This window comes from Gallinula chloropus (genome assembly GCF_964237585.1).
Source record: "Gallinula chloropus genome assembly, chromosome: 2".
Taxonomy (NCBI): domain Eukaryota; kingdom Metazoa; phylum Chordata; class Aves; order Gruiformes; family Rallidae; genus Gallinula; species Gallinula chloropus.
Genome location: NC_140086.1, coordinates 129,576,865 through 129,602,128, shown reverse-complemented (window position 1 = coordinate 129,602,128; position 25,264 = coordinate 129,576,865). Strand labels below are relative to the sequence as shown.

At 43.8% G+C, this 25,264-nt stretch overlaps 1 protein-coding gene across 1 annotated transcript; it reads left to right on the top strand.

Annotated features, from left to right (window-relative positions):
- The first annotated feature begins 571 nt into the window (after positions 1 to 571).
- Positions 572 to 25,194, top strand: KLHL7 (kelch like family member 7). Its single transcript, XM_084280610.1, has 11 exons — positions 572 to 848; positions 3,590 to 3,692; positions 6,076 to 6,169; positions 7,292 to 7,416; positions 9,881 to 10,056; positions 11,484 to 11,658; positions 13,061 to 13,203; positions 18,413 to 18,653; positions 21,764 to 21,965; positions 22,253 to 22,350; positions 23,937 to 25,194. Exons 1-11 carry the CDS (start codon positions 729 to 731, stop codon positions 24,218 to 24,220), a joined length of 1,761 nt encoding a protein of 586 aa, XP_084136736.1. The 5' UTR covers positions 572 to 728; the 3' UTR covers positions 24,221 to 25,194.
- The last annotated feature ends 70 nt before the right edge of the window (positions 25,195 to 25,264 follow it).

Sequence of the window (25,264 nt, the reverse complement as noted above, 5' to 3'; positions counted from 1 at the left end):
CAGAGCTCGGGTCTGACCGTCACAACCCCACGGGAAGCACAGGGATCGAAGCACCGAGTACTCTGTCCGACGCAGGGCATCTGGAAGCGGTGGGGGGGCGCGGCCACCCAGAACGGGAAGCGTTCGCCCCCGCTTGGCGCTCGTTTCCCCTCCGGGCCCGCGGGACCCCGCGACACGCTGCCCGGCAGAGCGCGGCCCTTCAGGCGGGCGGGCGGACAGGGACTCCGCCTGCGCGCAGTAACTTCCCGCCCCTTGCTCACACGCAGCGAGAGCCAACGCCCCGCCAGACCCCTGGGCAAGGCGGGGCCGGGCAGCTGCGACCCCCCGTATCCCCAGTCCCGGCGGGGCCCCTACGCGCACAGACACATCAAACCGCCCCCGCCGCTAACAGGGCTCCGGGAACCCTGAGACCGCCCCGCCCCCCGCAGCGCGCAGACGCGCTCCGCCGCCCGGCACGTGACGCTCCTGAGCCCGCTCCGCTCTTTGTTTATGCCGCGTGCGGCGCTGCGCGCCGGCTGATGGCGTCAGCGTGCCTTGCCCCGCCCCGCCCCTCCGCTGGTTCCGCCGCGTCCAGCCTCGGCCCGGCGCTGGTGCGGCTCCTGCCTGGCTCTCCGCCGGCGCCTCAGTGTCGAGCGGCGGGAGCCGGGGGTCGGTCGGCACCTGGCAGCGCATGTGCCCCGGCGGGGGCGGCGGGCCGGCGGTGTCCGCGGCGGTGAGAGCCGGGGAGCATGGCCGCCCCCGGGTCGGAGAAGAGCAGCAAGAAGAAGACGGAAAAGAAGCTCGCCGCCCGCGAGGAAGCGAAGCTGCTGGCGAGCTTCATGGGGGTGATGAACACCATGCGCAAGCAGGTACGGTGGCGGGGCCTAGAGCCCCCCCCCGGCGGCTTCGGGGCGGGCCGCGGCGAGGGGGCCCGGGCTTTGTGGGGGCGGGCGGCGGGGCGGCCGCTAATCGCCCGGTCGCACCGCCGTGTAAGGCTCCCGCGGAGCGGGAACGCCCCCGGCGGGGCTGCCGGCCGGTGCCCGTGGGGGTCGGGGCTGCCCTGTAGACGGGCCCCGCAGGAAGGTTCGCTTGGGTCTCCCGTCCGCCGAGGTGCCTGCAGTGAAAAACCTCCTCTGAGCAGAGCCCAGCCCCTTCTCTGTGGCTGTGTGGGGCGGAACTGGGGAACCGGCAGGAGCCGGGGTACGTGCCCTGGTTCGGCTGGCGAGTCGTGCTAAAGTTTCAGGAGGTCTGTAGGCCGGTCTCGCCTTTTGGCAAGTCAGAAACTGCGCTGTGGCTGCGAGACCTGCGTACGACGGGAGTGGAGCGTTCCCTGTGATGGGAACAGCAAGGCGCAGGTGGAGCGCTGGCTGCTTGTCTGCGTCGGTGTAATGCTGTGGGAGAACGGGCGCGGCGAGCCTCAGAGGCGGCTTTCTGCGTGAGCCGGGCTCTAGAGGCGTCCTCTGTGAGCGTGGGAGTTCAAACTGTGGGTGCTCCTCAACTTCGTACCTGGAAGACGGTGGGGGCAGGGGATGTTCAGTGCGTGGAGGACTTCTTGCTTCTCTCCAACGGGAGACGGGCCACGCTCGTGGTGTTTACAGAGCCGTCCCGGAGCATGTGTGTAAATCCTTTGTTGCGGCTGAGGGGAGGTCAGACAAGAGTGAAGTAAGTGGGAATGAAGCCCAGACAGTTGCAAGGTGTTGCTGAACCTGTTATTTGGAAGATGAAGTCCCCTGACGCAAGCTCACGCTTGGGTGTGCCCTTTGGTTGATGTAATGCCAGTCATCTGTTGCCTCATTGAAGCGACTCCATGGGTCCTTCTAGAAAGGAGTACAGAAACCCTCACAAGAGCATTAGTTGAAATGGAAGAGTCACACCCAGAGACATCACAGGAAAAGAAATTAAGATGGTAGTCTGGTTTGGCTGACAAGTATTTCTTCCTGCATCCAGACGCCTCAGAATATCCAAGAGGCTTCATGTGCTAAGCGGAGGCACGAAATGTGTCCTAGAAATGCAGCGTGGAGTTTAAGCAACAGCTGCAAGTCTTAGCAACACTTGACCACAGGATTTTATGGTATCTTGTAGTGCTAGCTTCCAACACTTGTTTTGAACCAGATGTGCTAGGAATTTCAGCTTTAAAGGATTTCCTCTGAAACTTCTTTCAAATAGTCTCTTTTTTTATTGTTTCAATCCCAGATATTTAAAGCTACAGATGTACAAAGGAAACTATGTCACATACCCCCGTCTAACTTCCAATTAAAACGTTTTTTAAAATTGTATTACTTATGTTTTGTCCAGTGTTTCTTAATGCCTTGTCCTTAACCTCATAAGTGTATGTGGACAGGCTGCATGTGTGGGCTACCGGCCTTGTGAGGTGTCCCTTAAATACTACTGTCTGCATGTGGAAAACATTCTCACACTGTTCTAAGCAAATACATACTTCCCACAGTAGAAATGCTTTTGTCTGGGTGGGGTGTAGGATGGGTAAGTGTTTCTGAAAGGAATTCCATAAACTTAAGGCAATAGTAAAAAATTAACTCCTGTTTTTAGGAGGCAGTGCTGCTCAGTTTTTCTTTCTTAATAAAGAGTTGTAATTAACTGTCCTATGATTTGCATTTATTTTAGTCAGAACATCCTGGAAAGGATACCATTTGAGAATCTGTTTGAATTATGTGGGTTTTAACTTAATCCCTTACTCTCCTCTCATGTCTCCTGTTTATGAATGTTGTCACTGTGTGCATGCAAATAGCAAATAAATGAGAAACAAAAGGATTTTTTTTTTTTGTCTGGAAGTTCAGTTGCTCATCACAGAATCACAAGATTGGAAAAGACCTTTAAGATCATCAAATCCAACCGTTCCCATCCTATGCTAAACCATATCCCTAAGTACCTCATCTACCCTTTTTTTAAACACATCCAGGGAAGGTGACTCAACCCCGTCCCCAGGCAGCCTGTTCCAGGCCCTGACAACTTTCAGTAATTTTTTTTTTCCTAATATCTAATCTGAACCTGCCCTGGCACAGCTTCCTGCCATTTCCCCTTGTCCTGTCTCCTGTCACCTGGCTGAAGAGACCATCGCCCACCTCTCCACAACCCTTCCATAGGGGTGGTATTTTTATGGATACATTTCCTGATAAATGTTCCATGGAATGCTTTGAACTCGTTCATCGCTTTCGCTCTGGCTGGGCAGTATGATGGCAGTCTTCAGATCTGAGTTTCCTCAGAGGTTTTTCTTGAAAATCAAGAGCTGAGTAGAGAAAGAGACACTGGATGAAATGGGTGTAATGTAAACACTTCCCCTGTGAGGTCTGCAGAGCTGACTTCATTGGACATTGATGTAAATGCCGCAGAATAAACTTCAGTCAGAGTTCATATATTATTTGTGGCCACCCTTAAGGTACAGGTTTGGGGGTAAATTGAACTTTGCTAGTTCTCCAGGTTACTGACCTTAACCTTGACTTTCAGAAAAACTTTTTATTACAATAATAAGCTTGAATTGTGTTAAGAAAAGTAATGAACTTCCATAAGATGCTTTAAAGAAATATTGTTGAAATATTTTTGAAAATGCTGATCTTTGTGGGGTTTTTCTTTCTTTGTTTTCCCTCTGATTTAGAAAACGCTCTGTGACGTCGTTCTTATGGTTCAAGAAAGAAAGATCCCAGCCCACCGTGTTGTGCTTGCTTCAGCCAGTCATTTTTTTAACTTGATGTTTACTAGTAAGTCTTTTCAAAATTGTTCATAAACTTTTGTGATGATATCCTGTTAGAATTGTGGCAATAAAGCTGTTCATGAAACTGTTTAATTTCAGGGATAAGTCAATTTTTCCTAATTTTGTGTCCTTCCATTCATCTCTGTTCACCCTTCTTCCAAATTTCCCTTTAAATTGCTTTTGATCAAGTCAAAGTATTACCTCATGTGCAAGCTCTCTAATTGGGGCACATACACTGTATTAGTGCTGGTCTCACTCCCTGTGGTGGTTTGGCCTTGGCTGGAGGCCAGAGGCCAACAAAGTTGCTCTTTCTCTCCCCTTGTCATCTGGACGGGAGAAAATATATATTGAGAGGCTCAGGAGTCGAGATGAGGACAGAGAGGGATCACTCTGCAATTAGTGTCACGTGCAAAACAGACTCAACACAGAGTGGAGGAAAGAAAACTCTCTAATTTATTACACTACACCCCACACCCAGTGAAACCAGAGTCGGATCATGAGAAGTCTGACCAGATCTTAAAACACCTCCCCCCCCACCCCTCACTTCTTAGCAGACTTCACTTTAGTCATGATTTTGCTCCCTTCTTGCCCCTGCTCACCCCCCACCCCCTCCTATTGTGGCAGTGGGGGAGGCAGGGAATGGGGGCTTCAGTGAGTTCCTCATGAGTTGTTTTCTTCCTTAGCTGGGGGAGGATGGGGTGGCATTCCTCACACCCTTCCCCTGCTGTACTGTGGGGTCCCACCCATGGGAGACAGTCCTCCAAAAACTTCTCCAAAGGGAGTCCTTTCCCAGGAGGCTTCAGCTCTTCACCAGCTGCCCCAGCACGGGTCACTGCTATGGGGTGCAGTCATAAATCACAGAATGTGTCTCAGGCCCAGACTGCTCCAGCCTGACCCCCACAGAGTCACAAACCCTGCCCCTTCACTACCCAAACCTGCGCTCTCTCGTCTCTGTGTCTCTGTCTCAGCCGTTTCCATGGGCTGTGGGGGGACACCTGCTCCACCGTGAGTTTATCCACGTTCTTCAGGGGCATCTTTCTCTCTGGCACTTGCCTCCCCCGCTCCTCACTGACCTAGGTGTCTGCACAGTTTCTTACATCTTCCCACTCCTGCCTCTGGTGGCAAAAAACGTCTGCTTGTGTTTTTCCTCCTAAATGTGATTCCCAGAGGCACTGTGACCATCACTGATGGGCCCAGGCTTGGTCAGTGGTGACTCCGGCCTTGAGCCGGCTGGTGGTTGCTCTCTGGGGCCTGCAGAGAGCTTCTGGCTGCTTCTGGCAGAAGCCGCCCCTGCAGCCACCCTCCTCCACCAGAGCCCAGCCATGCAAAATTACAATGCTCCCTTAACCTGGAAATTGGGAGTATTTGCTCCCGTGACAGAATTTTTCAGCTCCACTGCTCCTGACCATTAGGCACATCTGCATATGGAGAACAGGTCTTATTAGGAGAGGCTGAAGGAGCTGGGACTGTTCAGCCTGCAGAAGAGGAGGCTGAGGAGACCTTATCACTCTCTACACCTACCTGAAAGGAGGTTGTAGTGAGGTGGATGTTTGCTGCTTCTCCCAAATAACTAGGAACAGGACAAGAGGGAATGGGTTCAAGTTGCACCAGGAGAGATTCAGATTGGATATTAAGAAAAAAATTTTCACTGAAAGAGTGGTGAAGCATTGGAACTGGCTGTCCAGAGAGGTGGTAGACTCACTGTCCCTGGAGCCATTCAAAAAATGGGTAGATATGGTGTTTTGGGGGATGGTTTAGAAGTTACAGTGGTGTAGCACTGGTGGTTGGACTTGATGATCTTGAAGGTCTTTTCCAACCTTGGTGATGCTATGAGATTAAAATTGGCTTTCAGAAGTGTACCTATTCTTGCATTTGTACAGTCTTTACAAATTAATTTCTGTAGTACCTGTCTCACTTGTGTATGCCTTGCCCATGAGTTGCAGAATCACTGGGCTGTGAGGCATGCATTAAAGTCAAGTAGCAGTAAAATAACCCTGCCTTCCAGTGCTCACCTTATAACCTCATAATCTTATAACTTTATAATCTGTGGGCAAACCTGAGTGCTGCAGCTGGATGTGGGGAGCTCAGAGCTGTCTCTCCTTACCAACTTCAGTGTGGAAATAGCTTCTGACAGTGTGGCATGTGCTTCTTGGTGTTGGTAATGCTAAGTACAGTCTGTTGTAATTTACATAGCACAAGCACAAACATACATCAGTTGTTTGTCCCACTGCCTGCCTTCTTTCCCAGCTTTCATAAGTAACCCTGGGGAAAAAGCAAGCAATTGTGTGCGGTTTTTAGCAGTGTATAATCACTTCTTTTTCTACTGTTTGCAAGATATGCGATCACTAGAGTGACTTATTGATGTAGTTTGTCTTTTAATCTATTTGCAGCAAATATGCTTGAATCAAAGTCCTTTGAAGTGGAGCTAAAAGATGCAGAACCTGACATTATTGAACAGCTCGTGGAGTTTGCTTATACTGCAAGGTAGTTTTGTTGTTTAAAGCTGTCACACCATCTAGGGAACCTGCCAGTTGTAAATGGTAAAGTCTTAAGATAATGTTTTCATGATTCATCAGTTCTGTTACCATTACAGTTCTTTGCTTTGTTTAAAGCCTGATGTGACCAGACCTTCTTTCCTTCTTCCCTTTTCCTTTTCTTTAATCAGTAGGTAAGTCCTGCAGAGTCAAAAGAGTGGTAGTTGTCTCCAGAAAGCAATCCACAGCACTTGATGCTTTTCACTTCAGTCTTGGAGTCAAATTATATTTCCTATTGTTCTGAAATTTAGGCCCTTACTGGTATCAGCAGGGTTTCTCTTTGTGGTAGCTACCATAGAGAGCTGTTTCTAGGAGTTACACCTTCCTCTCAGGCTAGGCAGGGTGGATAACTGTCCTGTGAACAGCACTGCCTTCCTGTCTCAGGTTGTCCCTGTGTGTGTTAAAATACAGAGCTTTTGCAGGTGACTAGGATTGTATGTAACAGTACTTCTTAGTCAGTACTCAGGATGGATGGTTGGAAGGCCTTTAATGTTTTGTACTAATCTGTACTCACTTTGGAAGGCCCTCTCCTTTCTTTGAGAGGAACCTTGTTGTCTGCTCCATCAGCAGTGAGAGTCAGTGTCAGCACCCCAGCCCTGTTGCCCCCCTGGTACCAAGCCCTTGTCTGTGGCCTCTGTGCCTTCTCTGGAAGGTGGTGGTTCTGTTTGTGTGCTCCCAGCCAATCAGCCAGAGCAGTCTTGACAGGGAGCTTAGAGAGATTTTGCTGCTGCATGTTTGGGAGTAGGAGACTGTCAGAAGAGAGGTTCTGTTTGCTTTTTGTTTTGACTTGGCACAAGTCAGAGCAACAGTATGGTACTGCAGAGGGCCTGTGCTAAAGGCTTGTTCTTCAGGGGTTGGGACTGTTTGCTCTTTACCCTTCCTCAGTAAAATTGAGCAAATTAAAGCAATTTGGGAAGACTCTGAAGGGAGACTGTGTCTTCAAAGATGCTTGGGCAAATAGCAGGGAAATAATTTTGCCATTTATGTGAATTGGTGGAAGTTTTGAGGGCTTTTGGGGTACAACAAAGTAGGTAGCTTTAGTGATGCTAATTTTGCGCCTTCTGTTTTGCAGAATCTCAGTTAACAGCAATAATGTCCAGTCTTTACTAGATGCAGCAAACCAGTATCAGATTGAACCTGTGAAGAAAATGTGCGTGGACTTTTTGAAAGAACAAGTTGATGCTTCAAATTGTCTTGGTAAGAGAAGTGTGGACTTAAATGTACTTATTTTTTAATTTTATTCATGAAAAGAGATAGTATTGTCTAAAACATGGCAATATTTGGCTAAATCCAGGCACATAAAAATAATTTTGCTCTGAATTTGAACTGTTGTCCTATAGACAAAACAGTTCTATTTGCTAGCATCAAGGTCCACTGACTTTGCTAGGTCACATCCCAGCCTGGCAGCACCTGGCAGCTTCTTGTTTCTTAGAGAACCTCAGCTATTCACTGGTTGTTGTTAACTGTACTTGGAAACAGAATTTGACAGAGCTGTAATTTCTGTAAAACTGGCATATCTTCTGAAGGTGAAAACAGGGTAAGTTTAGGCTACTTCAGCTTTTAGTTGCTCTTGATTTTAACTGAAATCCATTCATTTCATCTGGGTGGGTTTGATATTAAGTATGTTCTGTTGCCCTAAAGTGAACTCAGTGTGACAGAAGAAGATAAACAACAAGTAGAACTGAATACTTTTTCTACACTTAAGATTTGGTGCACTTCATCTTTAATCTCTGATTAAACTTGTTTATAGGTTTTTATTGGCATTTGTTGTATAATTCTTTTAGTAACATCTCAATCATGTTGCAGGTATTTATGATATCAATAGAAATGTTTTGCAGAGTATCTGAATTAGCATGATTCAGCTGACACTTCAGTGCAGGACATCTGTGGCTCTGAAACAGCTGCTGGAAGGAAGACACTATCTTCTAAGGAAAATGCCACTTATGCTTGCTCTGAGGTGTATTCTCTCCTCTGTGGCTTTTTGTTAACTAGAAAATTAATCATGCTCTTGTACACTTGCTAATTTGTAGCAAAAGAGTAAGATGAGGAGTAAATAATTTTTCCTCAAGTCGTTGTTTGCAAGTTGAAATTTGTTCTGTGCAGACTCATAGGAAAGTCCACAGTTCATTAAAAAAAAGTATTTGAAAGAAACTATGGCTCATTTTGAATCTTTTGAAGCTTTATTAAGAGGTCATACACTTGAATTAAAATACTAGCTTTGCAGTTTGCACTTTACTATATAAGAGCAGCTCAGGCTAGTTGGAGCCAGTGGGTTGGTGAGTTGCTTCTACCCCACTTGCTATATCATCCATAGAAGGAGGAGGAAGATGGTAACATGATGAGCAAAAGTTGCTTCTGAAAAGCTCTGCATACACCTGGTTGTTAAGGTTGGAAGCAGTGCTTCTCAGGAGCAAGTGCTGTCTGTACCTTTGTGCCAACCTGCTGCCCTTGCAGCAGCATCAGCTTAATTTATTTAATTTTGGGGAGGGGGAGGGACGGAAGGGAGAGTGGGGGGAGGTGTGTTGGTGTATAACTGACTGTGCAACATGTACGGAAAAGTCCCAGTTCACTGTGAAGCCTGAAGGAAATCGGGCCTGGTTGGTGAGGGCTGCTGCCTGAGCGGCTGTCGTGGTTCCACCCAGATGGCAGCTCAGCCCCACGCAGCTCTGCTTGCTCACTCCTCCCTGGCAGGATGGGGGAGAGAATCAGAAGGGTGAAAGTGAGAGAACTTGTGGGTTGAGATAAAACCAGCTTTAATAGGTAAAGCAAAAGCTGCGTGCAGGAGCAAAGCAAAACAAGGGATTTGTTCCCTGCTCCCCATGGGCAGGCAGGTGTTCGGCCATCTCCAGGAAAGCAGGGTTCCATCATGCATAACAGTTACTTGGGAAGACAAACACTCTGAACATCTCTCCATTCCTCCTCCTCCTCCTGCCAGCTTTATATGCTGAGCATGACATTGTATGGTATGAAATGCCCCTTTGGTCAGTCTGGGTCATCGGTCCTGTCAGTGCCCCCTGCGCACCCCCAGTTGTTCTGCTGGCAGGGCAGTGTAAGAAGCACAAAAAGGCCCTGACTGCCTAAGCACTGCTCAGCAATAACAAAACACACTTCTGTGCAAAAAAAAAAACCCAGCTGTATTATCAACACCACTTGCAACACATCCAAAACATAGTCCCATACCTAGCTACTGTGAAGATAGTTAACTCTATCTCAGCCAAAACTAGGGGAGCAGCTCAGGGGAGGTCATAAAACCTGGATCTGGTTTCTCAAGTTGTTCTTGTTAGACTTTGTTATTGTGCTAATGCTCAGACCCAGTTAAGGGGGTGGTACCTGCTTTGTAATGGGGAAAGAAGCAGTGAGGAAATAGTGCTGGAGAAATAGTTAATGAGGCCAGTGCTGCGGGTCTGACTCTCCACTTCCTTTGGTGGGGATAGGGATCAGAAACTTGTGCTTGTCTTAGTTTGTCTTGAATAGCAGATGAGTTATAACAGAATATGTTTTAAAGGGAAAAAAACCCCACAAAGCAGCATGGTAATAAACATTAAGTTGGAAGTCTGAGTATCTCTGAAGTTACAGTAACTTTATTACATTTTAAGAAACTGAAGGTAATTGCAGTTCAAGTTTGGAAAGGTTGGGTTCTTTCTTACTTTCTCCTTCCCAGGTATAAGCGTGTTAGCAGAATGCCTCGACTGCCCGGAACTGAAAGCCACTGCAGATGACTTTATCCATCAGCATTTCACTGAAGTTTACAAGACAGATGAGTTTCTTCAGCTTGATGTCAAGCGTGTGACGCACCTCTTGAACCAGGATACCTTGACAGTCAGGGCAGAAGACCAGGTGAGATCCCTGTTTCATACCAGCCAAGAACTTCACCTCCTTTTCTTTTTTTTTTTTTTTTTTTTTAAATCAAGAACTGTTTGAAAGCACCTCAATTCTGATGTTCTTACAGTATGTGAGGCACATAGTGCTTGTTAAGTTGTAGAGTAAAAGGTGCATCCTCAGTGGGTCAAAACTAAGCGTTAATGAATATCCCTATTTGAAGTGTGGTTATTACATGTGGTGTTTCAGCAGACTAGGAAGAAAAGTCATAAAGGCGGTAAGGATATTTACATTGGGGAAGGAAGGTAGCTTTAATTACTACCTGTTCTTTTTCCCCTCTATGTAAGTAATGTTTCTGTTGACAAAGGGATACAATGTTTCTGTCCCTGTCATTGTGTTGAATTAATTTCCTTAGCTGGTGGAACTGAGCCTTAAATATATACTTTGGGGTTTTTTGAAAGATTTCTTTACTCTCCCTTGCTTCCTGGTCATTTTGCAGGACTGTAGCTGAGTTTGTTTAGCAGTCCTGCTGAGTAACTTAACTCTGCCATTGAAGGTCTTCTGCATTATGTCTCACCGCTGATCGCTGTGAGCAGTTCCAGCTGCAGGAGTAGGTACTGACTGTGCTACTGCTTGTGACAGAGTGAGTGCTGACTCTGGAGTGGCAGCACAGTAGATCAGCTCGCTGTGTCTGAGAGCAGCATTGAAGTATCTTAGTGCATAGGTAATATTGGATTTTTGTTTTGCTCTTTCCTGATCCAGAGGATAATCATAAATGGAGCAGATTTCTTGGTTACCTTCCCTGTTCTGCCCTCCCTGCTCCCTAAGAAACCCCATTATGTTGTCCTGTAAAGATGAGACCGGGGGGAGACACTCTGGTAAACGTAGAGTAGCCCACAGCAGAAAAACTTAATTTAAATGGTCCCCTAAGACACAGCACCAAGCCATTCGGATCTCCAACACTATGATTTGGTAACAGAAGCAGTTTGTCAGCTCAGGAGCCTGTGTCGAGTGGAAGTTATTTCAGTGCTTCTGGTGAAGTAGTACCTGTGTTTGACATGCAACTTGAAGCGTATTAGTCTTAAGCTGGTAGAGGGATTACCCACATAAATGTGAGCTGCAACTTCATACTTCTCATTTGGAGAAAGGAGGAGGGAAAAAAAGTGCTAAGTAGTGGTTTGTTGTGTTGCTGTTTGGGGTTTTTCTAAGTTGGTAGAAGGGTTTTGTTCCATAGTTGTGCATTTATTTTACTTCGTGTCTGAGCATTGTCTGTCTTTGGGGGTGGTTGGTTTTTTTGGGGAAGATCACGGTGAATCCCCACATAATAAATGATCAGTATAAATTAACTTCCAAGAGGCAGAGGAATCAATTTTAAGCATGAAGGTTTCATTATTTGTCTTAATTCGATGTACCTTGTCCTTCTCTTTCCTCCTCTCTTGTTCAAGGTTTATGATGCCGCGGTCAGATGGCTGAAGTACGATGAGCCAAATCGCCAGCTCTACATGGTTGATATTCTTGCTAAAGTCCGATTTCCTCTTATATCAAAGAACTTCTTAAGTAAAACAGTTCAGGCTGAACCACTTATTCAGGATAACCCAGAATGCCTTAAAATGGTTATCAGTAAGTTGACCTCTAGCTGAAATATTTAATGTTCTGTATAATTTAAAAAAAAAAATTAAAAATGCTTTTTGAGAATTATTTGCTTTTAAATTCTCTGACAACATTTTCACATTAAATGAATGTGATTGTGCTCCTCTAGGTTCCGTGCTTAGTTGAAGTCGGATTAGGAGATTAACGTGTAAATAATACCCAGTTTATGTAACACAGTGTGATGTGAATTTCTTTTCTCCTAGCAAATGACATGAACTCCACGACAAGTAATGGAACGGAGATTTTGTCAATGAGTCGTTAGGGTAATTGGAAGTGTGAGTGTGCCTTTGGGACAGGCTGGTAACCTCAATATTGTTCGTATGTCAGTAAATAAAAGAGATATTTCATGTCAACGCTTTGAACATTGCAGAGCTTCCCTAAGCAAATCAGAATGCTGAGCAAATGTTGTGCTTTTTCTCTAATATATACTGACCATTGAGCCTACAGACAGCTGCATTCTTAAGGTGCAGATGAGATAGGGAGCAAGCTTCAGTTTTTATTTTAGATGCTGTTTGTGAATTTTTGTTATGTAAGAAAAGCCTAGATGTTGATAAATATTCTGGAAGGATTTTTATTTAGTTACCAGTTAATTAGCATTTTAGCATAGATCTAAAAAGCAGCATGTAACTGTTTTCCCCCTGTCAATGAGCAAGACTCAAATTAACATAAGTTGGTAAGTATTTGCTGACCATTGACATCTCAGTCATACTTCTTGTTTGAGATGGAGTTGGGTGCATCCTTTTAAGAAATAAGTTTTTTTTTTTCCTTGTCTGGTTTTAGTGGCTTGCAATGCCACAAATATTTTTGTAGTCTTTGGATTGCTGCTTAGGAGAATGCATATTTTTGTACACCATTTGTAACTGGTGTTTTGCATTGTCAAGCTAAGAACAAAAGTGAGGGGTTTTCATGAAGTGTGAGATGCTAGGAATGCCTTCCTTATTATTCAGAAATTGGGGGTGAGGGAGATGGCATGGTTGATGACTCATTGCACTGATGTCCCCCCTCTTTAGGGTCTGAGTTCTGCTGTTTCTTTTCTTTGGCTTTGCTTCATTTTGCCTGTCTCAACGCAACAAACTTAGTTACTTGTTAATGGTGGCTAATCGAGCTGATTGATAAAGTGATGTATAACATGAGTCCACGCCTGTTTTTTCGTAAAGCAAGCAATTTGAAATGGGGTGCAAACCTGGATGTATCCTCACATCCTGCTCTCCGTTCTTCCCTTTTAAATCAAAGCTGTATAGGTGTAACGTAGAAACTTGTTCTCCCCCTTTTTCCTCCCTTCCCTCTCCCTCTCCCTGCTCCCTGCCTCTGAAACACCCCTTTCTGTGTACAAGCTATCCCAGATCTGCAGCGGTTGCTGTCTTCCTTCCAGGTGGGATGCGATACCATCTGCTTTCCCCAGAAGACAGAGAAGAGCTGGTGGAAGGTACGCGGCCCCGGAGGAAAAAGCACGATTACCGCATTGCCCTGTTCGGAGGCTCCCAGCCCCAGTCCTGCAGATACTTTAACCCAAAGGTAATCGTTACCTCAGAATGCATTAACATTCACTGTTTGTAATCCGACGTGTGCTACTTGCTGACGGTGTTAACTAAGGCGTAACGATCTACCAAATGGTATTAGGAAGGATGTATTTCCCTGCCTCTTGAGTATAGGGTTGAAAGAGTATCGTTAATTAGGTGTTTTGAAGTCTGTGTACCTAGATGTAGTGCTTCGTTTTGAATAGAATTATTAGGTGTTTGTTGATTGGCAGTGTTAGGTGTGGGGTTCTGGTAAATCCATCTGAGCTGAGAATCGATTGGTATATGGATCCCACAGCTGGAGATAAATAAAAGGTCGCTGAAACATCAGGAGCTGGTTAGGAATGTATAAAAGCCTGTGTACCTGTGCATGCACCTATGTGTTCAGAGAATACTCCAAGCAATTTTTTTAGCACAAGTTAAATTACTGTCTGGTATGTTAGCATAGAACCTGGTTTCAGAGTGCAAGGTGGTTTTTCAGTGTGGTTGTTATAAATATCCAACCACTTCTAAATCCCAATGGTTGACAGTTTTGTTTGCTCTTAAAATTATATAAGAAGAAAAATCGGGAGCCAAGTATTCCATAAGTGGAAAAGACTGAGTTTCTACAACAAAAAAAAGCTTAGAGATGGCCAATTATAGAGCAAGAGAGCTTTCCTGGATAAGATCAACCCCACGGGGGAGGAGTGTATGTTTCAGCCGTGCAGACTAGATGGTCTAGAAGGACTGTTTTACCAGGCAAGGGTAGGAAGTAATACAGAAAAAAGGTACTATGTAAATATCAGGGCTCTCTTACGAGATCACATACCTGGGATACTCTTGCAGAAATTCTGGTTGTTCAAACTCAGCATATTAAATGCTTGTTATAGTTTCAGTCAGTTTTGTGTTCCCTGTGTGAACTTTGCAGTCAGTATGACCCCTATTCAATCTACTTCAGAATGAATGAGCCCTTGGGATGTGTTTTGACTCCGTCATTCACATTCCCTTATGTAAGACAGAATTGAAGCTCCCTTATGTGAGCACCACTCAAGCCTGGAAAAAACTACCAGCTTTGCTGACTCAGAGACATTAGTATGTATTTTTATTGGGAATTCCAAATTCTGAGATGCCCACCTCTTTTCTTTCAATACATATATTCAAGTGAGATAAGCAGTACTTCCAACTAGGGGTGAGGAGGTGAAGGGAGAACAGAGCAGGTAATTCTTTCCTTTCCAAGGTCTGAAGTGAGGGGAGCCTCTGGTCAGGACATTCCTCACTTTGAAACAGTTACTCAGTTTTGGCATTTTAACAAGTTGTAATTCACTGGGTTTGCTCTGACCTTTATTTTCTGAAGGACATCAGGAGGAGTGTCTTTCTCTTAATCTCCAGTTACTGATGTTGCAACGAAGCTAACTTCAGGCAGGATGGGAACTGGCTTCCTTACTGTCCCAGTCCCTACCTGGACATGGTATCATCAGCATAGTGTGCAGGTGGTCTCGTGACCAACCTACCAGATAGGTTAAATTCTGTAACTGCCTGATGTCAGTGGTGCTCAGAACTCAGAAGATGGGGGGTTGTTGCTGAGTTACCCTTTATGAACTAATATAACCGTCCCTCCCTCGCTCCTAGTTGTTACCATGTATTTTCTGAAGACTTAAATCTTGTTTGAAAAATAATAACCTTGGTGCATGCTGAGTGGGAGTGACAGGCAAAGACTTCCAACTGAAAGGAAAATGTATGTATGTAGTTAGGTGATCTTTGGCCAGACCTAAATTATATTCCTGAGACATCTGTTCTGTGGACAAAAAGTCCTATCTGTGTAAGCCTATGTAAAGCACAGGGTAAAATACCTCACTCTCCTATAGACTGTTTGCCCAGGCATCACACCAAATCAGAAGTGAGCTTGGAAGAAATTTTTCAGAACTGCCTCTTCATCAAACTTTATGCCCTTGCATGTGGATTAATGGTGGGGAGGGGAGGGAGTGGGGGGCAGGGATGGAGGAGAAAAATGGGTAATTGAAGGTTTCCGTTCTAACAAGCATGTCTTCCTTGAATGTTTTCTTAGACCTTATATGCTTCCTTGAGTATTCTTAGCTAGCCTGTCATTTCTTGTTGAATAGCTTTTACTTCACTCCCAATTCTTAATTTAAAGGTCTTTTTCTGGATGTCTTGCTTTGAGTTATCGGAGTTTGATCTTTAACTGTGACAGTAGCTGCTTAAATGCCACAAACCAGGGGTGCAGAAGCGTTGCTGAATTAGCATTGTGTGCATGCAGAATAAGGGGGTTAGTGGGGAGCTGTAGTGCTCCAGTGCTGCAAATACTGTATCATGTTTATTAGTCTCATCAAAAGGTGATGTGAGTGTCATGGAGCAGAGAATTAAGGATGTGTATGTACTTTTGCAGGATTAGGACCTCGGGAAAGAAATGTGTGTGTTTGTCTGTTAAATGGATTGAGCAATGACCTAGTCTTTCACTCTTGATTTTAACTGAATTCAATAATTTAATTAATTATGTTATTTAAAGAAACAGTTCAAAACAAAGGTTATGTTTATCCTGAAAATACTTTCTCAGTTGACTGATATACAAAAATAATTCTAACACTATAAAACTAGCGTGAAAATCATAATTTTCACTGTTGCATGTGAAATTAGTCTCTAATGTTGATCTTTGTTTCCTTGTTGTCAAAAATGGTTCTTGAAATAAGAATGGATTGCATACTGTGTGTTATTTGTTGACACTTGTTAGCAGTATCACTTTAAGTCTATATTTGTTGTCTTTGCTCTGTAACTGGTATTTCTATCGATGCATGTACTTCATCAAGAGAGCAAAATGATGCAACAGGACAGATGCAGACAGGCATAAAACTTGGGGAGCAATCTGGCACTATTTTGACTAGAGATTTGTGTTCAGACTAATACTAAAAATCCTACATGTCTATTATAGTGGTGGGAAGCATTTTCTTACTGAATTTTCCACAGATTGCTTAAATTATTTTCCCCTTCCTCCCCACCCCCAAGTTGAGAATAAAATATTTCTTGGTTTATTAATTGATTAAAAATTTATACATGACCCTGTGGAATTTTGAGGCAGCAGTATGCTCATGATTTTGAAATTGTGGTCTCTGGTGACCTGAAGCAGCTGGAAGTTTTAACTTCTTAACAGCGCAAAAATCCAGCGATGGCAAGTGAAAAGTAGCAGATGCCTGGCATTGCTATTTCTTGATGATTAAGAGAACCAGCATAGCTTTTATGAGGAGAGAGAGCTGTAGTCAATATGCTGTTAGTGGGGAGGTTGTCCATATGGACATAGGCATGTCTGCTGTTTTCCCTTGCACTGGAAAAGGAGATCCACTGAAAACAAGGGGAATATCTTAAACAAAAGGAGGCACTTTTTCATGGGGCCTGTAATTACATGTGCTGTTCCTGTCAGAGGGTCTTGTGGCTGCTAGGAGTTCATATAGTTTCAATTTAAAAAAATACATGGAAGAGGGAAAGAAGCTTTTCAAAAGCTATTAAAAACAAAGGTACAGCTTCTGCCTCTGGTGTCCTGCATCGCAGTTCATTGAAAAGCAAAGTCAGCGGGAGAAGTGTCACCATATATCGATCTTCTTCTTTCTTTGCTTACTCAGCCCCCCAAAAATGAGGTTTGCCACTGCCCAGGCCTGTGTGGATCTTGACTGTGGCATAAAGCAACTCTTCAGTACAATTCTTAGCTGTGTAAAATGCATAAACTGAAGCCAGTTTGGTGTGGTGCGGGCTAATGCTGAAGAGCCTTACAAGAGAGTGACCTAAGTTGACTCCTGTCAAAAGAGAAGGATACTGCTGAGTATGCTCGGGTTATGGGAGAACCTATGGCTCTTCACTTGATAAAGGTGTGGATGAAATGGTAGCTATGAACTGAAGCCACAAAAGTGGGTCAGATCACAACCCCTCTGTTACAGTAAAGGAAAACAACAGGATTCTTTGTGAAAGTGCCAGAAGTTTGAGCTAGAAAATATGTTGATCTTGCACAATGCACTAAGACATTTTCTTAAGATTTATGCAGCTATTTATTTTGCCATGCTGTAGTATGGCTTTCCTTTCTAGGATGCCCCAGGACCTGTTTCTCACCATAAAGGGCCACATGCACCTGCCAGCTCTTCTTGATATGGGGGATGCTACAAGAAAAGATTGTAAGATGTTTTGGACTATAACGTGCTCTGCCTCTCTTTCTTTGAACCCCCATGTAGGAGTCGCTGTTCTTCCTCATTGATCAAGGTGTTTGAAGTATGTCCTTGCTAAGAAATTGTACTGATGTAACGTCTTGTGTGAACCATTGCAATGAAGGTCATTCAGCAGGGTTAGCTAGACCGTCCCGAGGTGACCCAGATAACGGTTAAGGTCCCATGCTTTTCCTGTTCAGTATAGGATGCAAGCTATGCTCATGGAATGTGTGAGATGCTAGTACTCAAGGAGTGTTTCTTGTGCTGTATGCTATCCTGGTCTGCCATCAGTTGCTGAGTTTGGTGTTCTTAAGGCTTTGGGTAGTGTTACTGCCCATATTTGATACTCGCTGGTTTTGCCAATCCATGCAAAATCAGTTTCTAGGCAATATGACTGCCAGTATTTGTGATGGAGCATTACTCAATTTCTCATGCTATCAACTGTGGATAGCTATAGATCATTTGTGTTTTGTAAATTCTGTAAATAAGCTTCTAGTTGTCATGGTAATAAAGTATGTATCAGAGCTTTTTAACTGAGTTGCTTGTCAATTTGGATATTATCTTCTTTTTCCATTGCCTTTGTTTAGTACATGCTGTATTTTATTTTATTTTTAGAAATAACCTGTTACTATATGTAAGATGTCTTTTCCATTCCTATAAAAGAAAATGCAATCCTACTTTATTGATCACATGTGTTGTCTCTGCTGTGATAGCCGCAGGAGGTCAATTCTGTTGGGGGAATAGAATCAACCCACCAAACTGTTTTTCAGGGAAACTGTACTGGGTGCACGCAGGGAATGAGGAAATAGAAATTGATAATGTCGTGGTTCATTGCAACTAACTATGTCTGTGTCTAAAAGAATTTTTCAAGAGTACGCCTGAGGAGTATTCTTCAATAAACAGTGTTCATGTTTGTTTTGAAAAGGAACTTTAAAACTGACCATGTCTAAAGCTCTGTTTGAAAAACACTCGCTGTGCAGGTAAGTGTTATAATCTATTAGACATTACCTGTTCTTTGTAATGCAGGATTACAGCTGGACAGACATCCGATGTCCCTTTGAAAAGCGCAGGGATGCAGCTTGTGTCTTCTGGGACAACGTAGTTTATATTTTGGGTGGTTCCCAGCTCTTCCCTATAAAGCGAATGGACTGCTACAATGTGGTGAAGGATAGCTGGTATTCCAAGCTAGGACCTCCAACACCTCGAGATAGCCTTGCAGCCTGTGCTGCTGAGGGCAAAATTTATACATCTGGTGGTTCAGAAGTGGGTAAGACACTAAAAATCTTTAAAACAAACAACAAAAAAAAAAAGCACAAACAGAGATACCTGGATATTTTTCTGGTTTTTTTGCATGACTGTTGAAAACAAACTGCACGTTACCATGTTAGCGTAATGAGTTTATTTCCCCCGTATTTAGGATTTTATCCTCCCCAAAAATCTAACATTCTGTTTCTGTTGTGTTTCTGAAATGGCTTCATTGATCGACACGATTAATATTGACACTAACTAGGGCATAAAGTACACTGTTGCTCTTCAGAGTTAACCAGGGACAAGGAAGTATGTTTTAGGTGTGCCCCCCTGCTCTTAGCTTACTTCCATAACTCCACAAAATTCAGCATGGTTTAAATTTTTCAAATTAGGTTTTTAAGGGGAGGGTAGGGGAAAGAGGGTTGGGGTTTTTTTTTTTTGTAATTAATGCTTTTGGTGGTGAAATCATACCTGGCCCTGGAGAGGAATTTGTCCAATTTTATGCCGAGTAACAGACGTTACCTTCTGTGAGTTTCTTACTCTGTCGGTTTGCTTCAGTAAATGGAGAAATGCTGCTTTCTTTTGCTGCTGTTACTCATCGTAGTTAAAAAACCTTAAGACCTTTGGGACATTTTCTCTTCCCCCAAAAAACCTCGTGGGTGGCCCAGGCCATGGTGTTACAGCAACATCTTAAATTGGAACTAAATCTGCGGCATGAGCTGCAAGCACAAAGTTGGCATGTAGGTGTGCTGTACCCATACCCCTACAGAGGTATGCTGTACCCATACCCCTACAGAGGTGTGCTGTACCCATACCCCTACAGAGGTATGCTGTACCCATACCCCTACAGAGGTGTGCTGTACCCATACCCCTACAGAGGTATGCTGTACCCATACCCCTACAGAGCTTCACAGTCAGCTGTGTTCTGGAGGAAAGGGCAGACAAAACGGAGACAAACCAAAACCCACTAAACCCCCAAACCCAAGAGCCAGGGAGAACATTCTTAGTAGATCCTCATGAGTTCTGCCTTGGGGGGGGGGGGGGGGAAAGAGGGGGTAGGGAATGTGAGGAAGAGGGAAAAGAAAGTCGTACTCGATGCTTAACATTGATAAATGACTTCATGGGAAGTCGTGACAGATAGGTAATGCTCCTGACTTCCAAAGGGTGTGAAGAGGTCTAATGCAGCAGCAGATCAGAGAGTTCCTGGGTGCCACCTAGTGCGGTACATGTGAACTGGCACCTTTCCCACAGCTTGGCCTGGGCTGAGCTAAGGCTGCGCTGGGAAACCCGGGACGCTGCAGAGTCTTCTGTGCCTTCCTAGTTTCCTGAGCGTCACTCCATGAGGAAGTATGAGACAAACTTGGCCTGCAGAGTTTGCTTTCTAGTGCCCTGTAGGTAGGGGATGGAACCGTAATGGGAGGTGTCATTTAGTGTTCTTTCAAACCTGCCCTGACGTTTCTGCGCAGCTTCACTTTGCTCTCCACAAATGTTACTCAAGGCAGACCAGCAACAGCTAAAATCAGACAACAGAGCCTATTTTGCCTGGACTTTTTTCTTCTGGAATCCAGTGAACGCTGCTGTTTGCAAAAGGCTTTTTTCATCCTGAATTTATTTTAGAATATTTTCTAATTTATTTTAGAATATTTTCTAATTTCTGAATTTATTATAGAATATTTTCTAATTGGCGGCAGGCAATGACGTGAAACTGTTCATCAGAGAGCATGCTGCGGTGTGTTCAGGTGTAGAGACATTGAAAACTTCTGTGCCCTTTCTGTTGACTGAAGAGGTTGGAAAGCAAGTTACGGTGCCAGGCCACTACAGACAACAGGGCTCGTTTTCCCTTCTGGATTTGATGGGAGTTACTGGTTTAGTTGCAGTAGCTGGCAGAGTTTGAAAGCTCAGCATACAAAATTGTTCCCCTATACTCAGGTGCAGGAAAAATTCCTGACATAAGCTCACAGCATGCGGAAAAGAGAAGCTTTTCCCTTGAAAAAAAAAAACAAACCCAAAACATTAGAGACGGTTCTACTGTATTTCCCACGGATGAGAATTTCTACAACCACAACGCAATCAGGATGTGTATTTACATCAAGGCAGAAATACATTCCACTCTCTGTGATATTGAGGATTACCTGGTAGGAGTAAACAAACACCATTTACAGACACCTGCTAATGTATTTTGGGTTTGGAAACGTTGCACTCTGGAGGGTTGAAATACTCAGCTTGTAGAGTGTGCTGCCAGCGTGATGCAATTTTTTTGAGGCACAAAGCAAAGGGGAAAGAGGCATAAGGAACGGCACCTTAATCTGCACTAGGTGAATACAGCTATTGAAACGAAGGGGAGAAGGAGCCTGGTTGGCTTTTTGGTTTGTCTTTTATCTTCTGAGAAAGTTGTATCCAGCCTTCTCTGCTTTGGCTATGGTTCAGCTAGTTACCAGAGCACAAGTCTTTAAGTTCCTGTCTTATTTTCATGAGAAAAATTGCTTTTGATTTCAGTAATAGCTTTATCGGCCCTTGAGGGAGGAGTACATAGACTTTGCACTTCCAGAAGATAGGTATCTGCCAGTCCCCAGGAAGAAAGTAAAATTGTGAGGGCTAGCTGTCTGGTGGTTGCAAATAATTCCAGAGTATGTTTTAATGTAGCCAAGCTATCAAATTCCAAAGGCAAGGAGTATTGTGCACATTGGGCAAGTCACACTGCCTAGACAAGAACCTCACGTAAATGTGTACTAAGCTTATGAAACTGTTTCATCTTCACAACTTGAAAGGGAAATACATTTCCAAGTAGTGAGAGTAGCATGAGTTGATGACAATACGAGCAGTGATTTACACACATCTCTGTTCAATGTTTATCTCTACCATGATCCCTCCCAAATAACTTGATTTTGTTTTCAAACACAATTATGAACTTGCATATTTTAAACAAAGCGATGAAAAGATTTACAAGTATGTGCTTTCTCAATAGCCCTAAGTCCCAGGTTGGTTAGTTCTGTTTCTGGAGGTGGGAAAGCAGCTTTCCCTTTTCAGCTAACAAATAAAGCATCAATTTGATAATTAAAAGAACACTCTTCCTTTAAGAGACAACCATAAAAATTAATGCTACTTTGGTGGGTTTCTATTTTTTTAAAGGAAATTCTGCACTGTATTTATTTGAATGCTATGACACCAGAACAGAAAGCTGGCACACCAAGCCCAGCATGCTGACACAGCGATGCAGCCATGGGATGGTAGAGGCGAATGGTCTCATTTATGTTTGTGGAGGAAGCTTGGGAAACAATGTTTCTGGAAGAGTCCTAAATTCCTGTGAAGTTTATGATCCAGCCACAGAAACGTAAGTATTCTATTAATGCTGATTCTTTTTTGGGCCTTTTGGATTTGCTTGCTCTCTAAATACCTGAAGTGTAGATTAAAGGCACAACTGTGTGTGTAAGGAGTTTTCCTGAGGGAAGCAGCAATCCATCAGTTATTTGCAGTTTTACTTAAGAAGCGGTTTTCCTTAAGCAGATTTCTTGCAGGTTTCGTTTCCCTAATACCAGGGTTTAGTCACAGAAGTACTACTTACTCTCTAGGAAATAAAGAGTGAGTTGTCCTGGTTGGTTTGGTTTTCTTTTTCTCCAGGTGGACTGAGCTGTGCCCAATGATTGAAGCCAGGAAGAATCACGGGCTGGTGTTTGTCAAGGACAAAATATTTGCTGTGGGTGGACAAAACGGCTTAGGTACTTCAGCTCTGTTCCTTCTCTAGATGGTCACACAAGGTTTCACAGAGACCTTTTTCCTTCTGCCAGAAACTCATCGTCCTGTTCTGCTCAGCTGAAGGACGTGGAGCAGCACTGGAACACACGTCGCGGTGCGGTCGCAGCAGTGCTGCCCGCCGCCTTTTAGCTCCCTGCCTCCCTGCATCTTCTTGTTCAGGCTTTATTGCTGATGGCGGGGCTGTCAAAGTCAGATGCGCACTCACGCCATGGCCCAACTCTGCAGCAGTTAATAAGGCTGAAGAAGTCAGCCCAGAAAAGATGTATTTATTTATTTATTTATTTTGACTTCTTGCTTGAGTATGTGAGAGACGCCGGCGTTCTTGTAAGAGAGACAGGTCACGGTGTCGCCTCCCTGGGGAGAATCCCAGCGCAGAGACTCAGAGCCAGGCAGCTGCTTTCAAGCGGCGGGGCCAAGCGCAAACCTTCTCGATTGTTTGCCCAAATTCTGAACTACGACTGAATGTCACAGACTTGTGATCTCCTTGTCTTTAAACCAGATTAAAAGTTTCTTTCTTGGGAGAATTGAATTGTAATTACACAGGGTTTCTGAAGTGCTTTTCAAAATGCAAAAGTCTTGGCAATTAGGCTTATTATTCATTATTTATGGTAATTGGAATATTGATCTCAGATTAATGCTATTGTAAAGTACAGCTTGTTTTTGATGAGTTACTAAAACTATTCCCACGTGATTCCTAGTGCAAAAATATCAGTAGATGCAGTTTTTTTGTCCTTACATTTTATTAACCAGTTATAGCCAGAGCTTCCACATTGCAGAATGTTAGTATTATCTGCAGAATGCTCATTTTTGGAGCGTGTATGATTGGACAAATAATTTAAAGTATTACTTTCTCATTCATAGTCTGTAGCCTGACTGATTAATTGTCCTTACTGGAATATAACATGGAAGAATTATGTCTGGGGTGAAGTATTTGTACCCTTTCAAATTATAGAAGGGTTTCTTAATCTCTCAGATTTAATAATTTGTAACTGGAAGTGAGAACCATGACTCTTACTGTTGTTACGTAAGGGGTAACAGGATGTAAGGTGTAATTATTAGCCTTTTTCCTGGAGAAGAAAATCTTAATCATGACATTTTCTTTAATAACTCTTCAATCCCTTGGGCTTTTCCAGGGGACTTAGGTTTTTAAACTTCAGGGATTTTAAGGTCCTACTGAAGAGGCACATCCTCTATTAGTAAATGACCAATTTAGGCAAAGGTAGTGGTGAGTGCTCTGGAATAAAATGCTCTTGCTGTAGGGAAGTGAGCTTACTCACTGGCCACAAATCCATAGGAAATTCAGCACTGTTACCTCTTCTGCTCCTGAAGTAGCACATTAGGATCTCTCTAGGAAGCATCTAATGTGCAGTTTGTTACAACACATCTCACTCTGTCTTTTTACTTTACAAGTAAAACCCTTTCCAAAGGTCTTCTGTAGGTAGGGTTTATTTGAAATATTTGAAGATAAAGACTAAGCTGAATGAAGCATTTGTGTGTTCAGCCGTCCAGTATAATGTAATAAGTAATTATCTATTCCATTGTTTTGTAGGTGGCCTTGATAACGTAGAATATTATGATATCAAGATGAATGAGTGGAAGATGGTGTCTCCAATGCCATGGAAAGGTGTAACAGTGAAGTGTGCTGCTGTGGGATCTATAGTCTACGTCCTGGCTGGTTTTCAGGGTGTTGGTCGATTAGGGCACATTCTTGAATACAATACTGAAACAGACAAGTGGATAGCCAATTCCAAAGTCCGTGCTTTCCCAGTGACAAGTTGTTTAATCTGTGTTGTAGACACTTGTGGGGCAAATGAAGAAACGTTAGAGACCTGAAGACTTCTCTGCGCTCTTCAAGGACTTGGGGGGACGATGGCTGTCGGTGCTTCGCTTCCATGTTTCACTGATTCAACTTGTTAAACAGAGTAACGGGAAAACCAGAGATACAGTCTTTCAATTTGTATATAGAGCATATTGTATACCGTGGATTTTGTCAGGGCCATTTTCTTGTCTGTTAAGAGATGGGGGTGTGTTTTGGGAATCCACTTAGCTGAGATCACGTGGCATTTTCTTTTAAAAGGACTCTGTGCGTGGCCTCGTGAAAAGGAGACACAATCCAGGTATTTAGAAAAAATATCAGAGCATTTGATGATGAGATTTATTGTTAAATGACACTTTACTGAGCTCAGTTGCAGAGATTCTTCATTTAATAAAGGTGAGTAAACACAACTTGGGTCATGAGAAATACGGGAGCAAAACTTCTTCCTCGTTTCTTCCTACCTGCAGCAACCTTACTAGGCTGCAGTGAAGATTCTTGTCCTCAGGAAAGACCAAGGACAGCAGCATAATAAAGATTCCCATGCTGACAGGTTACACAGCTCTCCAGGTTGTGATAGCTGCCCTCTCCCAGCGACTTCCCTCCAGCGCTTCCACGACTGCGAGTCACTTTGTAAAGTTACACCGGGCGTACATCCAAATTAGAGGAACACTTTGCTGAGGGTATCTTTGGTGGTTTGGGGGGCTTTCACTGAAAGACTTTCACTTTTTTAATATACTGATGTAGCGGCATGGTGGGGGAAGTCCACAATAATTGCGCCCTATAATTAGCAAATTTTAAACTCGGGGTGACTTTTCAGTATATCTTCCCTGGCATCAGGTCGTAGATACCATGGATGCCAAACCAGTAGCAAAGAATAGGCATAGCAATGGGAAGGCAAAGTCAATACAACAACTGTATTGATCTTATTCTTGGAAAGGACTGTTTTTAAAATGGCATGCACCAAGTCATTAAAGATACTTTATAGATGTCTTCCAAAGTTGCACATGACTATTAATCTCTGGTTTATAAGGAAATACTTCTAACAACGTTTCCAGCCAACA

What these genes read in the sequence shown, in the direction of transcription:
- KLHL7 (XM_084280610.1), top strand. Translation starts at nt 729, where the DNA reads ATGGCCGCCCCCGGGTCGGAGAAGAGCAGCAAGAAGAAGACGGAAAAG. An exon ending in ATGCCTTAAAATGGTTATCA is followed by an intron (nt 11,659 to 13,060) that starts GTAAGTTGACCT and finishes TCTTCCTTCCAG; the next exon opens with GTGGGATGCGATACCATCTG. An exon ending in GCAGATACTTTAACCCAAAG is followed by an intron (nt 13,204 to 18,412) that starts GTAATCGTTACC and finishes TTTGTAATGCAG; the next exon opens with GATTACAGCTGGACAGACAT.